Source organism: Adiantum capillus-veneris, chromosome 18, assembly GCF_014529385.1.
Source record: "Adiantum capillus-veneris isolate H3 chromosome 18, ASM1452938v2, whole genome shotgun sequence".
In the NCBI taxonomy this organism is placed as follows: domain Eukaryota; kingdom Viridiplantae; phylum Streptophyta; class Polypodiopsida; order Polypodiales; family Pteridaceae; genus Adiantum; species Adiantum capillus-veneris.
Window position 1 is genome coordinate 59,567,388 of NC_140948.1, and position 18,710 is coordinate 59,586,097.

Genomic DNA, 18,710 nt, shown 5'->3' on the forward strand with positions numbered 1-18,710 from the left:
GAGATGAGGCAGGCATCTTGAGTTTGGACCAAGCATTGCTAGGTAAGGGCGAGGAGAGGTGGATTCGAATGAGGGGTTGGGTAGGGGCAAGGAGGGGTAGGTAGGGGGAGACAAGATAGGGGCGAATGGGTAGGCCTAGATAGGGGCGAGCAGGCGTGGGTAGGGGTGAGGCCTGGGAGGGTAGGGGCCACGTAGGAGGGTAGAGGGTGGTTAGGGGCGAGGTCGGAGGATAAGGGTTTCCTAGGGGCGAGGGAGTGGCTGGGTAGGGGTGAGTGAGTGTAACTAGGCTTGCTTGGGGAGACTTTACAGAACCTCATTTGCAGAAAAGTTTGGAAACACATGCCCACATCCATCTGTAGCGCGGATAGTGTGTCGTGCTCTCTACAGTGGGTGCTCCTCAATGCAATGTGCGTGATAATCTCACTCAAACAGATTGAAAACAAAGGAACAAATAGACAACAACTGAGCTCACAGAGACACAACAGCAGACCACAACATATGACTCGACTATGTCAAAGAACTGATACAGACTCTGGCGTGGCAGCACACTCAGCTCCAGCCCAGGACTCACAGGTACAATGGGGTGTCGAGGCTCAAAATGTGCAGGGATGGTGAAGAAGTGTTGTGTGTATAGACTCGCTACTCCTCACGACAACGTTGGACCATATATGAAGAAGATAATCCGATGACCCAACAACTACTACTCATGTCCCACCATAAAGAGCCACCAACGGCTCATAAATGTGAGCCATCTAAGTCTATCTCCAGACTGAGTGGTGATGGTGACCTGGCCACGATGTCCACTAGAACCACCATCGTATCCCTGCCACATGTCGCTGCCCAGCCCAGAGAGTCCCTCCAGTGTGAACCAGACCAGACCAACTGTACTAATTGTGTGTCCTGTGAAAGTGACACTATAGCCTACTACAGGTTGCCCGCCACAAAACCGCTCACCGTCTCGGTGAGAGGAAATACTAAAAAAACTGTGAAAAAAAACCACTAGATACCGCATTTGTACGTCTTTCTTGAAGCAGGTGCTAGGCCCAACCATGAGCTTACATGCCTCAAAAGTGGATTTAAAAACACTGCACTGCTTGCAAACACCTTAAGCCTTTGAATAGACAGGAACCTAGCATGATTGCATAGTCCAAGAATCCCAATTGGCAAAACAGAATGAGGCTCCACAACAAAGAGATATACTTGGTTGGATCCGGTGCATCTTTATCCTCCATAACCATAGTGAGAGGAAAATGACTTGGTCCATGCTTGCAGATGAAGTTGCTCGAAAATAGGGATGACTTGAAGCTCAAGTAATACCGCAACTAAGGTTAAGCGCCATCGTGATGACAGAACGAAAAGCATTTATAGCAACAGAATGACAACCAGGTGAATGCTTGAAAGCCACAAGGAAACGGCTAAAAGGCTCTTCACCTTGCTCATCTGATGTGAAACCCCAAAAGACTTGCTTCAGAAACTACAAAGCTAGCAGAAACTCCAAAGCTAGCAGCCCTGGCAGAGCAGAGTGGAAACGGTGGGTAGGGCGGTTTAGGGCTAGATAGGGGCGAGGGGGGGCTAGATAGGGGGTGGGTAGGGGCGAGGCCTAGGTAGGGGGTGGGTAGGGGGCGAGGGATAGATAGGGGGTCTAGGGGTGGGTAGATAGTGGGTCTAGGGGTGGGTAGGGTGGACGAGGGGTGGGTAGGGGGTCTAGGGGTAGATAGGGGGTCTAGGGGTGGGTAGGGGCGAAGGGTAGATAGGGGGTCTAGGGGTGGGTAGGGGGACTAGGGGCGAGGGGTGGGTAGGGGGAAAGGGTAGGGGCGAGGGCTAGGTAGGTAGGAAGGCGAGAGCAGTGGAGGGGGAGGGGCGAGGGCAGGATAGGGGGTGAGGGTGAGTGGGCAGAGGGCGAGTGAGTGTGAGGGAGAGGGTAGGGTCGAGGGGATAGGAGACAGCAAACAATTCATCTTCAATGCAAAGTATAGCCAGAAGAGCTCGTGTTCCACTGTAAATGAATTCCGTGGTCCACTGGCTGAAAGAGGAGATGCTACAGAGCGCAGCAGCTGATGGAGAGCATGAGGAGGTATCATGAGCAAAATAGCTATCATGAGCAGGGAATTCATAAAACTTGAAAGCAACATCCTTTTGGTTGTATCCCGTCTTGTGGAAGCTAGACACAGAGGAGAGCTTTGTTCTGGTCAGAGAAGCAGGCACAGGGCTAATGGTGAAGGGAGGTGAACTCCTGTAGAGGGGATTTCTTTCCGCTTCTATGATTCTTCATAGGCTCACCAAATTCAAAGGCTTCCACCAAGGACGCATCAGGAGTATTCTCTCTAGGCAAGGAGTGAATAGAGACTCCATAACAGGCTATAGATTTGGTAGCTTCCAACCACTCTAGCAGATCTTCGTCTGACCCTTTAGGTGTAGTAGGCTGTTCTTGTTCAGGGTTAGTTTCCATTGACAAAGAAACTTGCTGCACCACGGGATCCATACCTCCTTCTAAGAGAATGGGTTGCATCGGGGAGCCAGAAGTATGTATCCACATTGCATCGTTTCCCCAATCATGAAGTGCTTTAGTGTGTCGCAGCCATGGTCTTCCAATGAGCAAGGGAAATCCGCCCTCCACCTGGGGAAGACGAACCACAACAAAATCCAAGTTAAAAGTAAAGTCTTGTACTTGCAGAGGCACATTGTCCACTATGCCCACTGGGTAGACTGTCCGTTGGTCGGCCAATGTAACTGCGAAGGGAGCACGGCGAGTAGGCTGTAGACCTAGAGCTAACATAGTGAACTCGGGCATCATGTTGATGCCAAATCCACCATCCACTATCACTCCCGAGAATTGCCGACCCAAAACGGACACTGTCAGGCGAGGGCTTCTATAACAGTGAGTGGAGCAGCGGGATTGGATATCATATAAGACTCTGAAGGTCGCACTAGGAGGTGCCCGCCACTAGGACATGCTCCAGGGTAAAGTTACCGAATAACTGCAAGGGTGTCACTTTTGAAACTCGCATCTAGCCGCAACATGTCATAGAGGGACACTTGTTGGAAAGTGTTCTTCAAGACTGTCTCTGCTGTAAGCTTTTCTTGTTCTACCAGTGGTTTCTCTAGTACCTTGATCTTCTGTAGATCTGAAACTCCTTCCAAGAAAGCTTCATCAATATCGGAGAGCAAAGATTTGGATTCCTTCATGGCACTGGGGGATGGCTTGTTAACAGCTGAAGGCAAGGTATCCACTAGTGTGAGAATGTGTGGGGGAGTTGAACTTGCTGGAATGCTAAGACCGAGAGCGGCTCTCAGGGCCCGGGTGAGGACGCCAAATGGCTCCTCTACCAACTGCGGCGGCTTATTTTGAGGGGTAACCACGTGGGTAGAAGGGGGCGGCTGAGAAACGGTGCTAACTGCTATCAAATTGAGCTTGGGAAAGGCAAACTCATTCTGGCTTTGACTTGGGTTCGAAGCCGTGGATGCAGGAATTCTAGGGCAATCCTTACTGTAGTGATCCTTCGTTTGGGGGCAATGACGGCAGGGAGGGGACCCTTCGCGCAGAGGGCATTTGCTTTGGTAATGACCATATTCCCCGCATCTGTAGCACAAAATGGGGCGAGTCGAAGGGCGAGGTGGTCCTTGCTCTTGGTGAATGGAGTTGAAGGGGGAGGCATAGAAGTTTTGAGGTGATGAGGGAGCATGGGTATGATAAAAGCTCTGAGACGGAAAAGTACTTTGCATACCTTGCATAGGAGGGGCTGTCAATAAAGGTGGCATATGGTGTGGATGGCCACAGGGAGAAACCATGTTGGATGCAAATGCTGGCCCTTGTTGAAGAGTAGGACCAAGACTTTGCTGTATTTGTCACAATCCCTTGAGGTAGTAGCAGTCCTTGTCCTCATGTCCAGACTTCTCACAAAAGTGGCAGTAAATCCAAAGAGGGCATTCCTATGGAGGGTGCCCTGGAGAGCGGCATGAGCTACACCAAACCATAGCCTTAGTCTCCTGCTGAGACTTGAGCTCTTCTAGCTCGCGCTTGATCTGTTCCAATGCCTCGTGATGTGGAGGTTTCTCTTGTCTAAGAGAGAAGGACCTCTCCTCTTGAAGAGCTCGCTCTAACTCTAGGGCTTCCAGTTCCCTGCGTAAAGAAGTTAAAGGATCAGAAGGACTTTCCAAAGACACTAAGGGGGTCTCTTCCTGAGGAGAGTTAGTGAACAGCTTCCTAGCTCCCTCTATCCTGGTAGCAGCCGCGACCAACTCCTCCAGAGTGGCATCAGGTCGGAGACTCTCTCGGAGCTTTTGCTGAGAAGTTTTGAGAAGAGCCTTCTCCACCCACTTCTCAACCATAAATTCCCCTAGTTGCTGAGAAAGCTTGGCAACCAGAGACTTGGTTTTAGTCATTAGTTCTGCAAAAGTCTCCTCTGGCTGGAGCACCATATTGGCCAACTCATCTAAAACCTTTTCTTGGTAGTCACCTGGCCTGAATGCCGCACAGAACTGTTGTCGTAAAGCTGCCCAAGTTGCAAAATGGTTCTCTGCAAACTGACTGTACCATTTATCTGCTAAGCCATCCAAGGTAGATGGAAAAAGTACCAAATAAGCATCTTCTCTATTAAGACCACGACCCCTACAGAGAGATACAAACCTCCTTGCATGGTCGTCAGCATCTTTTGAAGAGAGTCCTTTGAAGGTAGGAAACTTGATGTTTACCTTAGCCAAAACACTAGCCAACGGTTCCATGGCCCCTTTCTCAGGAGCCCGTTGCTCAATAGCCTGCTGTAATAGAATAGGAGAGAGCTATACTGGGGAAGGTGATCTGGAAGATGTGGAACCGGATGGAGGAATGGGTGATGTCGTATGTGGAGGTATGGGTGATGAGGTTGATGGACTTCTACTAGGTACCAAGGGTCGTCTTCTGTTGTAGTACTTCAGAGGACTCAGTAGTGCGCTTTGACGCTCGACTGACCGCCTTGTATGTGTCATGCAGCGACCACCAATCCAACCAAGCTTTGGGCAAGAAAACCTTGATCTGGTTGAAGACTGGTCTAGACTCTACTAGACCAGGCAAGTGACTAGACCCAGGCTGGATTAGGGACGAGGAGGACTAGACCAGGGTCGAGGAGGATTAGACCAGGGTCGAGGAAGGACTAGTCTAGGGACGAGGGCTAGTTGGACCAGGGCGAGATAGGACTAGACCAGTTGGACCAGGGCGAGAGGAGAACCGTGCAAGGCAAGGTAGGCGAAGCTAGATAAACCCAACTAGCTTCAAGATTTGTACCTTACAGAGAGTGAAACTTCAGTTGAGGTCCCACCGTGATGGCCAAAATGAGAGCACCTGTAGCGCGGATAGTGTGTCGTGCTCTCTACAGTGGATGCTCCTCAGTGCAATGTGCGTGACAATCTCACTCAAACAGACTGAAAACAAAGGAACAAATAGACAACAATTGAGCTCACAGAGACACAACAGCAGACCACAACATATGACTCGACTATCTTAAAGAACTGATACAGACTCTGGCGTGGCAGCACACTCAGCTCCAGCCCAGGACTCACAGGTACAATGGGGTGTCAAGGCTCAAAATATGCAGGGATGGTGAAGCAGTGTTGTGTGTATAGACTGGCTACTCCTCACAACGACGTTGGACCATATATGAAGAAGATAATCCGATGACCCAACAACTACTACTCATGTCCCACCATAAAGAGCCACCAACGGCTCATAAATGTCAGCCATCTAAGTCCATCTCCAGACTGAGTGGTGATGGTGACCTGGCCACGATGGCCACTAGAACCACCATCGTATCCCTGCCATGTGTTGTTGCCCAGCCCAGAGAGTCCGTCCAGTGTGAACCAGATCAGACCCACTGTACTAATTGTGTGTCCTGTGAAAGTGACACTGTAGCCTACTACACCATCATGTGACATAATGAAGCAACCCAAAATTGCTATTGAAAGCTTGCAATCTACCAGCAGAGAACCATCGAGTGATACAAGTGTAGCTACACTAGCAACAGGTGTAACAGACTTGGGCACCCCAAGTCGAGAATCTGGCACGACACACGAGAGAGAATTGCTTTAAAATACTTCACACTTAATTCACATTTCAATTTAGTCGACACGGCCCGGTGTAGTTCCGTGCCCAGAGAGCTTTCGGTATTTCTTTTTGTATTAATGCTTGAGCAAAGTAAAGTTGCTTGTGGGTCCTCTCTGCTCACAGGCTCGTCAACACATAAGAGCCAAGGAGAGGCCTAGGGGTCTTATTTAAAGGCCCTTGGCCATGGAAAAGCAATTACATGAAAAGCCTTCAAACTCAAAAGCTTCAAGCCCAAAAGTTGTCGGCGAAAAAAGGCGGGCGTCCGTACACTGCCACGTTAGCCTTGGTCAACGCAAAACACGGGATTCCGTACAGCCAGCCACGTCAGCATGTCAGTGCAAATTGCGACGTCCGTACAGCCAGCCCTTTCATTAAGCCTAGTGTCCCTTGGGGCCCTGTCGGCAGGTGCCCATAAGTTGGAATAACTTATAGCATGCCACGTCATCATTTTGTGATATACCCCCCTCTTTAAAGAATTGTAATCGCCCTTGATTACGCCTACAAAAACAGACAAAGGCCATAAACGAGTTCAGTAGACACTGACTCTAAGTATCGACGCCCTAGACAACACAAACCTAGCACTTGCACAAAGACGACCCAGTCAGTGCACATTCAAATCATATCCAAAATCAATCACATAAAAATTCATTCCAGATCTAAAACCATGATTCCTAGCAACGTATTTAGCAATCGCATCTAGATCCACACCGTATCTCACTGATGTCAGATTAGCTAATTCTTATTGCAATTATGTCTATAGATTCTCAAGACGAGAATGTTGCAGTCACTTCGTCTTTCAAATTTTCACTCTAACAAAATCACATGAGAGAGTACACATCAATCAGATTCAAGTTCGGGAACTCTCATTTCCAATTTCCTTATTCATAAAGTCATACTGCAAAATACTGTCAGCACAGCAGTATCCCTGAAATCCAAAGGAAAATCAGTGACTTTATTTTGTCTAGGTAATTTGTGACAAAGGAGCGAAGTGACTCCCCTCTCGTGCAGTATATTCAACCCTACTGATCTACGGGATCTTTCGGAATAGACGCAGCTAAGCTGAAAGCCTCAAGGTAAAGTTCTATAATTTTAGGAGTATCTACTAGGTCCTCCTCCATCCACTTCGCATCCAGTGCTGGATAGTTCTTGAATTTCACTAAGAAACATCGAATCACTTTACCTTTCACTTTCCTTTCTTTATGGGCCAGTATCTGTTCCGGAACCAGTATCTTCTCGCTCTCTTCCACTTCATGTTGCTCACAGGTTTCCTGTCAACACCACCTCACCCTTAAAAAATTTCAAGAGTCACATAAAAAGCATTGTGAATCTTCCAAGTGTCTGGCAACTTGAGTCTGAAGGATACATCATTTATCTTTTCTTGGATCTAGAAAGGGCCATAATACCTCATGCTGAGCTTTGGGAAAAGCCGCCTATTTTCCTTTCATTTCCTTGGGCATGCCTTCTCGAAACGTAAGAGCACCCAATCATCTTCCTTCAACTTCAAGTCGCGTCTATGTTTATCTACTTCCTTCTTGTGCCAGGCTTGAGACTTTTCCAGAGCTTCGTGAACCTTGGCAAAAGCAGTGTCCAAATCCCTCGTGTACTAATCTGCTTTAAAAATCTTGTCCTTAGTGCTTAGAAATGGAGAGACCTTCTTAGCACCTTCTATTACCTCAAATGGCACCTTCCCCGTCGAAGAGTGAACTGTGTTATTGTAGAAAAATTCCACCAAAGGCAAGTACTTTTCCCATTGAGTCTTCTAATCGGAGATGTAAGACTTCAATAAATCCAAAACCACTGAATTGGCTATCTCAGATTGCCCATCTGTCTACAGGTGGAATGATGATGAGAACTGCAACTGCGTGTCAATGTTCTCCCAAATTTCTCTCCACTCATGAATCGGGGATCTTTGTCCAAAACTATCATCTTAGGCATGCCATGTAATCAGAAAATCTGTCCAATGAACAGTCTCGCCAAATGATCAGGCTTGACCGTCTTCTTTACTGGAATAAAGTGAGCTTGCTTGCTAAATCTGTCAATGACTGTCCAAATGCCATCGTGTCCACTTTGAGACTTGGAAAGATCAAAGATGAAGTGCATAGCAATGCTTTTCCAAGGGCGGGAGGGAATGGGTAAAGGCTGTAGAAGTCCCGGTGCCTTATGCTTGTCAAACTTGACCTTTTGGCGTACTAAACAATTGCAAATAAATTCATCCACATTCTTTTTGAGCCTTGGCCAATAGAAGTAATGCTCCACACCCTTCAAGGTGGTATCTATGCCGACGTGGCCCGTAAAAGGTGGACAATGGCACTCTGTCAAGACCTTTTCCCTCAAAGGTTGTGAAACACACAACATCGTTTTCCGCATCAAATTGCCGTTCCGTATAGAATAGCCTGAAATTGTCTGCCCATTCTGTATCCGAGTATAAATGTCAACAAAGTCAAGATCTGTGGCGTACTGGTCAACCATATCCTCAAGCTTCGATGATGTATAGTGGAAATAGCCAGAACCAAGGGCTTCCGAGACAATGCATCTGCCACTAAGTTCTTCTATCCCTGAACATGGACAATCTGGAAGTGAAATTGTGACAAGATGTTAGCCCATTGCATCTGCTTTTCCGAAAGCTACTTCTATGACAGGAAGTAGCCTAAACTTTGATGATCCATAAAGACTGTAAAATCAGCCTCCGAGTAAATAGTGTCGCCATTGTGTAAGAGCATGGATCTTTTCCAATAGCTCTTTTTCATAAATTTGTGCTACCAACTCTGGCTGTGAAAACATCCTGCTCTCTTAAGCAATGACATGGCCTTCTTGCATCAAAATTGCTCCCAGCTCCCAGACTACGACCACAAGCATCACAATAAACTTCGAATGGCTTTTTCAAGTCTGGCAAAGCCAACGTTGGTCCGATAGTCAATTTTCTTTGAGCATCTGAAAAGCGGTCACCTCTGTTGGTCCCCACATGAAATGGACTCTTTCCTGAGTCAGTAAATGCAAAGGTGAAGCTATCTCTGCAAACTTTTAAATGAACCTCTGATAGTAAAAGCACAAGCCCAAAAAGCTTCGAACTTCATGAACATTCTTTAGGTCAGGCCAATCGCAGATAGTCTCAAGTTTGGCCGTGTCTATTTGCACTCCTTCTGTTGAGACAATGTGCCCCAAGAAATGTATCTCCGGCAAGAAAAATTTACTCTTTTTCACGTTGATAACCAATCTATGCTTCCACACCTGAAGCAGATGATGTCGGTGTTATGCCTCATTCTAGAACAAAACTATAATGTCGTCAAAGAAAGTGCCCACAAAAGATCAATACTCTCGGAAAATCCTATCCATCATTCGATTCAATGTTGTTGGAGCATTTGTAAGTCCAAAAAGCATAACCAAATATTCGTATAAACCAAAGGTTGTTCGAAAAGCTGTCATGTAGACATCCAACCAGAGCAATTCAGATCTGATGATATCCACTCTTTAAATCAATTCTACTAAAACAAGAGGATCCTTGTAGTAGAAAATTTGTCCTTGATGGTGATTTTATTGAGAGATCTATAGTCAATGCACATTCTCCAAGATCCATCTTTCTTTAGTACTAGCAATATCGGAGAACAGAACAGTGACGTGCTAGGTTGGATGAGACTCTTTTCTAGAAGTTCTTTTACTTGGTTCATTATTTCTTCATTCTAGGCTAGACCCGATAAGGTGGCCGGTTCGGTGGTGTGCTTCTACGAATCAAATCAATCGTATGGTTCTCAAGACGAGGTGGAGGTAACTCGCCTGGTAGGCCTTCTAGGAAACAATCAGCATGTGTGCAGAAATTCTTGTCGTTTCTTTTCCAATTGAGACATATTGGTTCGTTGTTCATCATTCAGCTCTATCAAGAAGATTGAGTAAACAAAAAGATTAGATCTTATTAGTTTGGAAATGGCTGAAACCGATACAAGTGGGACGAACTTCCCTTCAATTTTATATCAAGTACAATTTTCCTGCCCTTCTCATTCTTTAAAGTAGCTTACCTGCCACGTTCTTCAGCTGCTCTGGAACTCTCTTGCCTATCTTTTGGTTGTCATCTTTGTGCCTTCTTGGGGCACCTTGCAGAGATGTGTCCTTGTTCTCCACAATCAAAGCACTTCCCTTCCTTGAGGTATTTTGATTTCTGTTGCTCAGACAATCGGGGTTCGTGCATCCTTCTTTTTTTGAAACTTCTTTCTCCTTCTATTATGATTTGTCAAATTCAGCCCGGTCCTTGGTGTCAAAATTTGATCAATGGGGTAAGTTAGGTCACCCAAATGCATAGCAAATCCTTGCTTAGCATGTCTCATCAGGTGTTGTATGGACTCGGACTTCTGTTGAAGGCAGTGATCTCGGATTTCTTTGGGAAGTCCACAGCAAAATCGCTCCATTCGCTGCTTAAAAGTGACCTTCTTAAAAGAAGAGGCAGGTAGAAAAGCATCCCAAAATCTCTCACAATAAGCATCCAAAGTGTCGGCCTTGGTCATCCAAAGATGGTTCCAAGCAGTAATCACATCTCGTTCATACTCCTTAGTCGAAATAAAGAGCCATTTGAACTTTAACCACTTTGTGGAGCTTCTTTCCATAAGAGAAGAGTGGACCGCCATGTTCGTGCATTTCCTTTCAAAAATGATGCTAGCCTCATGATTTTGGGGTGCTCTGACTAGCACCCTCCGGAGAATGCTATGTCAAACTGTTGAATAAAAGCTAAAGCCTTGGAAGCATCTCAAAACCCTGAAAGGTTTCAAACTTTACTGTCTACCCACCCTCCTTGAATTCCTTGGTCTTTCTGCCCTTGTCCTCGAGAAAATTATATTGGTTGGCTCTATAAAGTGCTTCTTTTTTAAATAGAACATATGGTCATCGAAGTCCGAACTCTCAGAGGAGGATGAATCCTCGTCAAAACTGTCAGATAAATATCAAGATTTGCAGTATGCTCTGCTCTTCTTGGCCTTCTTGTTGTTCTTTCCAAATCTCTGCTTCTTTCTTCGTTTCTTGCCCTTTCTGTCCTCATCACTTGAATTAGAAGAGGAAGAGCTCTCCGAACCGTCAAAAGAAGATGAGGACAAATGGACAATCCTTTGAAGCATACATGCTTCTTCTGTTTTCTTGCACTCGCAAACGAAGATTGACGGCCCAAATAACTAGGATAGTTAGTCCCCTTGTTGCGTTTCTTTCATTGCTTCTTCGCCCTCAAAAGTTGGTTGACTCGTCTTTCGACAACGTCATTAAGTTCATCTTTAGTAAGCATCCTTGGGACAAGAGGTTTCTTGAGGGCTGACTTTATTGGTGTGTCAATGGCTTTCTGCCAATGAGTACGCACTTCGTCAATTGGGTGCCGGGTCAAAAATTTGGCATATTGTGGATCCTTTGCAAACTGGAGCATCTGCTTTGCGCAATCATCAACCTGCTGGTGACGTTGCATCTCCATTAGTTGATACTTTATATGCCGAGGTGGCCCGTATTTTTGATCTGCTGATCCATTCAAATATCCCGTGCTGCCTCCCGATCGAGAAGTGTCAGAGGGTTCATCCGATTCTTTCCAAAATCCATGTGTGTCGTGGAAAAGGGATCGGATTTTTTGGTAGAAGAGAAATTGTTTGAGCTCTGATACCACTGTATCAAACTTGGGCACCCCAAGTCGAGAATCTAGCACGACACACGAGAGAGAATCACTTTAAAAAACATCACACTTAATTCACAGTTCAATTTAGTCGACATGGTCCGATGTAGTTCCGGGCCAATCGAGATTGTTCCTAAAGACTGGCACCGCTTTTGGTTTTTTTTTTTGTATTAATGCTTGGCAAAGTACAGTTTCTGGTGGGTCCTCTCTGCTCACAGGCTCGTCAACACATAAGAGCCAAGGAGAGGCCAAGCAGTCCTATTTAAAGGCCCTTGGCCATGGAAAAGCAATTAAATGAAAATCCTTCAAACTCAAAAGCTTCAAGCCCAAAAGCTGCCAGTGAAAAACACGGGCGTCCGTACACTACCACGTCAGCCTTGGTCAGCGCAAAACGTAGGGTTCTGTATAGCCAGCCACGTGAGCATGTCAACGCAAATTGCGGCGTCCGTCCGTATAGCTAGCCCACCAGCCCTTTCAGGAAGCCTAATGTCCCTTGGGGCCCTGTCGGCAAGTGCCCATAAGTTGGAATAACTTATATCATGCCACGTCATGATTTTGTGACAACAGGACTCAGATTGTATGATAGAAATCTCATCTCAATAGCAAGTCTTTGTCTGGCCACCTCCAAAGTACAGCACTTGAAGCCATTTATCCATGATACAATGACCATCTTGATTAATGAAAACATCTAATGTTTTCATTTTTGTCACATCATTAGAGCTGTTTTAGATTGTTGAAGGCTGAAACTTTTTATTGGTTTTTCCTATGAATGGATGCGTAGAAAAGAGCAGGCTGGGTCCACTTTAACAGAAAAGAAGTCATGTGAATATGGATCTTAGATTTACCACTTTGATAAATGTCTCTGGCCTAGTAGCACGGAGTGATCCCACATCCATGCAGCTAAAAGAATGGGTTGAGGGTTGTTAGGGTCGCCCAAGTTGACCTCCTCGATCAAGAGGTGGTACAGGCGAGGATGCCTCAGAAGATGAAGACGCCGCCACTTCTTGGAGCTTCGAGATGTCATGAGCTGGTGTTTAATCAATATTGAAATCGACGTATTCTTTTTGTAACCATCCTTGGGGAAGCTTGTCGCGAAGGGTAGTTCATCAGACACAGAGGAGAACTTTGCCTCAGTTGGAGAGTCCAGACACAGAGTTGAGTGAACTCCCGTAAAGGAGATTTCTTTCACCTTTTATGGTCCTTCATAGGCTCACCATCTAAAGGCTTCCTCTGAAAGAGCAACTGAGTTATCAGCCTCTATGACCTCAGACACTTGCACGCAACTGGGCTAAGTGGCCAGATATTGTAGGAACATTGGAAGATGGTGTATCCTCAGGAAAAGATTAAATAGAAGCACATAACAAGGCATAGACTTGGTAGCTACCAACCACTAGAGCAGGTCTTCCTCTAGAGTAGTATTCCTCTGGCCACCGTCCGGTGGGGTAGGCTATTCCATTTCGGGGTTAGACTCCATGGACAAGGAGCTATGATGCACCACCGGATCCATCCCCCCTTCAAGGTGAATGGGCTTTACTGGGGATCCAAGAGTATTAATCCACATCGCGTGAAGTCTTGTACTTGCAGAGGGACCTTGTCCACTAGGCCCAATGGGTAGACTATCCTTGGGTCAGCCAAAGTATGTGTGAAGGGGGCAGGACGTGTAGGTTGCAGACCTTATGCCAACATAGTAAACTCAGGCATCAGGTTGATGCCAGATCCACTATCCACTATCACACCTGAGGATTTTTGCCTGAATTTGGACACAGTGAGACGAGGGCTTCTATAATCAATGAGGGGAGCAACAGGGTAGGAGATCATATAGGACTTTGATAGCTGCACTGGGAGGTGCCTGCACTAGGACCTACTCTGGGATAACGCGACTGAATAACTGCAAGGATGTCAGTTCGGAATTTTGCATCTAGTCAAAGCATGTCATAGCACTAAGTTTGCCAACTCATGCAAAACCTTCTCTTGAAAATCACCTGGTTTGAAAGCTTCACAAAAATGTTGCGTTAGTGCTGCCCAAGTTGTAAAGTGGTTCTTCACAAATTGATTGTACCATTTGACTGCCAAGCCATCCAAGGTTGACAAAAAGAGCACTAGGTAGGCATCTTCTTTGTGGCCATGATTTCTACAGAGAGACAAATCTCCTAGCGTGGTCATGTGCATCCTCTGTGGAGAGTCCCTTTAAAGTCAAAAACTTTATGTTTACCTTGGCTAGTATGCTTGGCAGCTCCTCCATTGTTGCGTGCTCAGGAGTTTGTTGTAACACAGCTGGTGGAAAGTGTACTAGGGAAGGGACAGAGGTGGTGAGGAGCCGGTTGAGGGAGATGCCAGAGAGGGTAATGGAAGGGGGGGTGGAGGACTTCTACTCGGTAAGAAAGGTTGATGCTTCCTATGGTAGTATTGCAGAGGACAAAGTAGTGGGCTTTGTCAATCTCTAGACTACCTTGTATGTGTCAGACCCACCCAAGCTCTGGGCATGAAGACCCTTGAACGTCGACAGTCTAGACACGCTAGACCAGACTCAACTAGACCACTCCAGCTTCTCAAGGCAAGAGACTAGACCAGATAGACCAAGCTAGACGAGGCGAAGACCAGCTAGAACAAACTTGGCGAAGGCAAAGGTGGACCAGACCAAGCTAGACCAGACGAGTCTAGACCATCAGGCTAGGCTAGGCAAGAGACCAAACCAGCTAGCCTCTGGACCATGTATGCTTAGCAGAGTGAGCCTTCATTTGAAGTCCAACTGGGCATGCCAAAAGTGAGAGCACTTGGAGGAAAAGTGTGTCGTGCTCTCTACTCTGGGTGCTCCTCAATGCAATGTGCAAGAAACCTCACTCCCAGAGAATGAAAAAATTGTAGAGCAAATGAGCAAGCAGACTCAAAAGATACAACAGTAGACTCCAAACTCAATAGAACTCCACCAACTCATGGAACCAGTACAGATTCTAGCTAGAAGCACACTCAACTCCAAGCCCAGGACTCACAGATACAATGGGGGTGTTGAGGCTCGAATTGTGAAGGGAGAGTGCAGATGTGCGGTGCTAGACTGGACACAAGACTCCAAACTCTAGACTCATAGAACATCTATGATGCATATGACAACTTAAACAAACTGAGCATATATACAACCATAAAGAGTAGCCAATGACTAACACAAATATTCCTCACAGTCCAGCTACGTCTATCTTCGAACTATGGTGGCGGTGAACTGCTCCACTAGAGCACCACTCCGTGTGTGTAATGGCCCAAGCAAGAGTACCAATTGTAAGTGCCTGTCCGGTGTAAGGGCCATTTTAGCCCTGCTACAAATGACATACTAGAAATACCTATTTTTGGATGTCTCCAGTGATATTCTATCTACGATGCCCTATGTTATTCTCCTAGTGGTGCATCCAGAATATTCTCTTCTTGCAGATCCACACAACTAACTTTCAAATGGGCACACATTTAAACACAGCTTAGATTTATTTATGAACAGAACTGTACAGCAATAGCCAGTTTAGCAACAAGTCTTGCATGTGGATCTGATCGCTCTTCTGATAGGCTCCTTCTCTTACGTTCTGATACGGTCAGGTCATGCCACGTCACCAAGTTGTGACAGATACAACAGGCAAGGGGAAAGGGGAGTTGGGGGGTGTTGAGAGGGGTGAAAAAGGACTTCTAGGTGGAATGAATTGCTGATGCCTTTTTTGGTAAGACTGCCAAGGACTCCTTAGTGGGCTCACAAGGGGGTCTGCAGATCGTAGTCAAAGGGAATGGGTATTTCAAATTCCCCTTTCGAGTTCCTGTCCATATTCCAAGTGATAGTTGTGAGGATGTGATGATAAGGAATGGCAATTCTTACCCGCTCCATATGCATCCTCATTCTCATTTTTGCGTTCCATATGACTTTGCCTCAAAATTTCCTAGCATGCGTCATACATGGGCTGATGATGAAGAGGTTTGAGCCAGGACTGCTAGTCCACCTTGGTTAATGTAGACGAGGGAGAGGGCGAGCTGGTGGATTGAGAGAGGGGGAGAGGGTGTAAGGGACAAGGTGATTAGGGCGTGGTGGCGAGCATCTTTGGTCAGGAAGAGAAAAAAACTAATCATGCATGGTTTGGATAAGTTTAACATTCTCTATTGTATGTTTTTCTAGGGGGAAAAAGATACTATTTCTTTTATGTCTTTCATCATAACTTCATATACAAAAAGGTGTGCCTCTAAATACTATAAATACCAACAAAAAAATTCCTGGCATTACCACGGAGTATTTATCTGGAAAACAGCCTCCTTAAGTAGGATCTACAGGAATCGCTAGTACATGCCCTTCGGTTGTGTCTTTCCTGATTGATTCAGATAATCCTCATTTTAGTCTGTGCTCAAGACTGCCCTTTCTTTTGATATAGCCATCTTCCATACTGTTTGAGTTTTGACTGCAGCTGCTGCAAAAATTGGTGTTTGAAGAAGCTTGTGCTCTACCCTCAGTTCTTTTACTCTTTACTAAGATGAGCATGCAACTGCATTTTTCCATAATTTCTCTGAATAGCTGTTTTACTCAATGTCTGAAGTCTGAAGGCAAACTAGTTTTAGTGACATAAGAATCAGAACCTATTTCCTTTGCATTTCTTTCTAGTCCGTCATTAAACAATTTCATTATCTCCTCACTCTCTGCAGGTGACTGCTTTCATCAAGCATGGATCTACCTTAGCCTCTATTGAGTGTTGCCTAGATCTCAACATGTGGAATCTGGCTTTTGAGCTTGGGCAAAAATATGATCAAGAAGCTCTTGTCAACAACAGTTTTAATCAGTATATACAGTACCTTTTGAAATGCGGAAACCATACATTGGCTGTAGAGGCTTCTGAGACTGCTCAGCAATACCTTCTAGCTGCAAAGCTTTTAAAAGACCTTGCAAGCAAACTTTCCAACAATAAGGTTTTAATGTTTCTCTACTTGTTGCCTTTTATTTTGTACACAAATTAAACCGTGGGGACAAAAATTTGGTCAATTGTGGATTTAATAGGAGGCCTACTGGCCCAGTATTGCAACTTTTGGCCTGTGTTTGATTAATAGCGACAAGCATGCCATGTAGTGTACAAATGGTCAATGAAAAGATTACCGATGAGACTTTCTTTCTGTTTTCTAGCAACAAAAGGTCAGTCAATGGCAAAAACAGCAATTGTTGTCAAAGGGTATTACAATATTTTCAGGACTTATAAAATTTTAAGCCAAATGAGAACTAAAAATGTTGTCAGAAGATGCCAAGTGCATCCAACCTGGCATTGGTTTATGTAAGGGTTTAAAAGCTTCAAGGCAAGCTAAATACGGATTGTGCCAGCAGTTCCTTCAAACTATTCAAGAGATATGGGACTGTTCATGAAGGTTGTGAGCACCTTACAACTTTATCACATAGAAGGCTCCTGGACTGAAAACCTCACACCTTTGCTCGCTGCTTTTGGATGCATGCACAAATATATTGAAATATTTTGTGCCACAAGCTGCCATATGAAAGGAATAAAATTATATTAACATCTCTTGAAGGCCATAAAGGCCTGAGAGCAGAGCAAAGTACAACCAATGATGATGTCTCTCACCATAAAATGTAACAAGAGATGAAGTAAATCCTTACTAATTCCCTAGCCAGAATAGCAATCAAATAGCTGTTAAATGATAGAGTCGTAGGCTACAACGCACAAGTCGTAGGAGTGGTCTTTGCTAAGCATAGTGTCTCCATCAGGGTTGCCTTGAAAGGGAGAGACACCAAGTTGTCATGCATTACTCTTGTGATGGTGGGCACTGATGGCTCAAATCTGCTGATGGTAAGCAAGGTCCATATGGTTGTGGGCGTCTCACTCTACAGATGGCAACAGCCCAATCAAACGTTACTCCTCTAGATAAGCCTTGCTAACTGGGTAGCTCAGTCAAAACCAAGCAAAGACCAAAATGACTACAACAAAGACCCGAGAACCTGAGAGAGAGAATGAAATGAAATGAAATGTTATATTAACGTCTTCAAAAGGCCAAAATGACCTATGAGACCAAAAAGTTACAACGCGGTGAATCTGATACAATGTATGAGTTCCAATGAACTCAGCTACCTAAACAGGCACTACCAAAAATAAAAAGGTACTAAAAAAGGAGATGTGGACTAAGCAACTAGCTGGAACTGTGTAGGATATGAGTAGGGGGGTGAAAGTAGTGACTGAGGGCTAATACAGCACAAGTGGGTGTGTTTGTGGGGATATAATGGGTAAGAGTTGATGCAAAGGCTGGTACAAGATGAGCAGGGTGTACAATCCACAAATGAGCTAAATCACAAGAGATCCATCATCGGTCGCTGGCGGATCTCATCAATCTCCTCCATGTTCAGTAGTATGATCGGGCGTCGTGCATGTTGGGCCAAAGTGATCCGAATCCTCTGATGCAGCCTCCGTCGATGTTGTGTAGTCCTCTGCGGTCGTGAGCGCCTGGATCTCCCTAGCTCGGTCGCTCAATCGATCAACGTGTCATTGGTGTGAGGAGAATGTGAGCTCTACTGTGGTAGGTGCTCCTCCGGCTGCGGAGAGAGAGAGAGAGAGAGAGAGAGAGAGAGAGAGAGAGAGAGAGAGAGAGAGAGAGAGAGAAATGAAATGAAATGTTATATTAACGTCTTCAAAAGGCCAAAATGATCTATGAGACCAATCAGTTACAAAATAGTGAATCTAATACCATGTCTGGGTACAAAAGAACTAGAAAAGAACTAGAAGTGGAACAAAATACTACTACTACTACTACAATCTAAAACTACGTGGGTGTAGCAGCTGATACAATAGGTACCCGGTAAACTGGATGTAACAGTGTGTGAAACAAAGATGGAAGAAATGGTGAGGATCCATCCTCATCTGCACTCTGGATGTCGAGAGAGTATGGCTCGAATCTTCTGTTGTAGTCTCCGTCGATGCTGTGTAGCTCCTCTCCTCAGTCGCGGTCGTCTGTATCTCTGTAGCTCCAATGCTCGGTCGATGAGAGTGCCAGTAG

At 45.5% G+C, this 18,710-nt stretch overlaps 1 protein-coding gene across 1 annotated transcript in view; it reads left to right on the top strand.

Moving 5' to 3' along the window:
* LOC147435734 (uncharacterized) overlaps window positions 1–18,710 on the top strand; it is a 254,651-nt gene that overhangs the window by 191,102 nt on the left and 44,839 nt on the right. Inside the window, exon 17 of the mRNA XM_086488033.1 lies at window positions 16,368–16,628. Coding sequence (XP_086344159.1) covers window positions 16,368–16,628 — 261 coding nt within the window. The remainder of the gene's footprint in view (window positions 1–16,367; window positions 16,629–18,710) is intronic.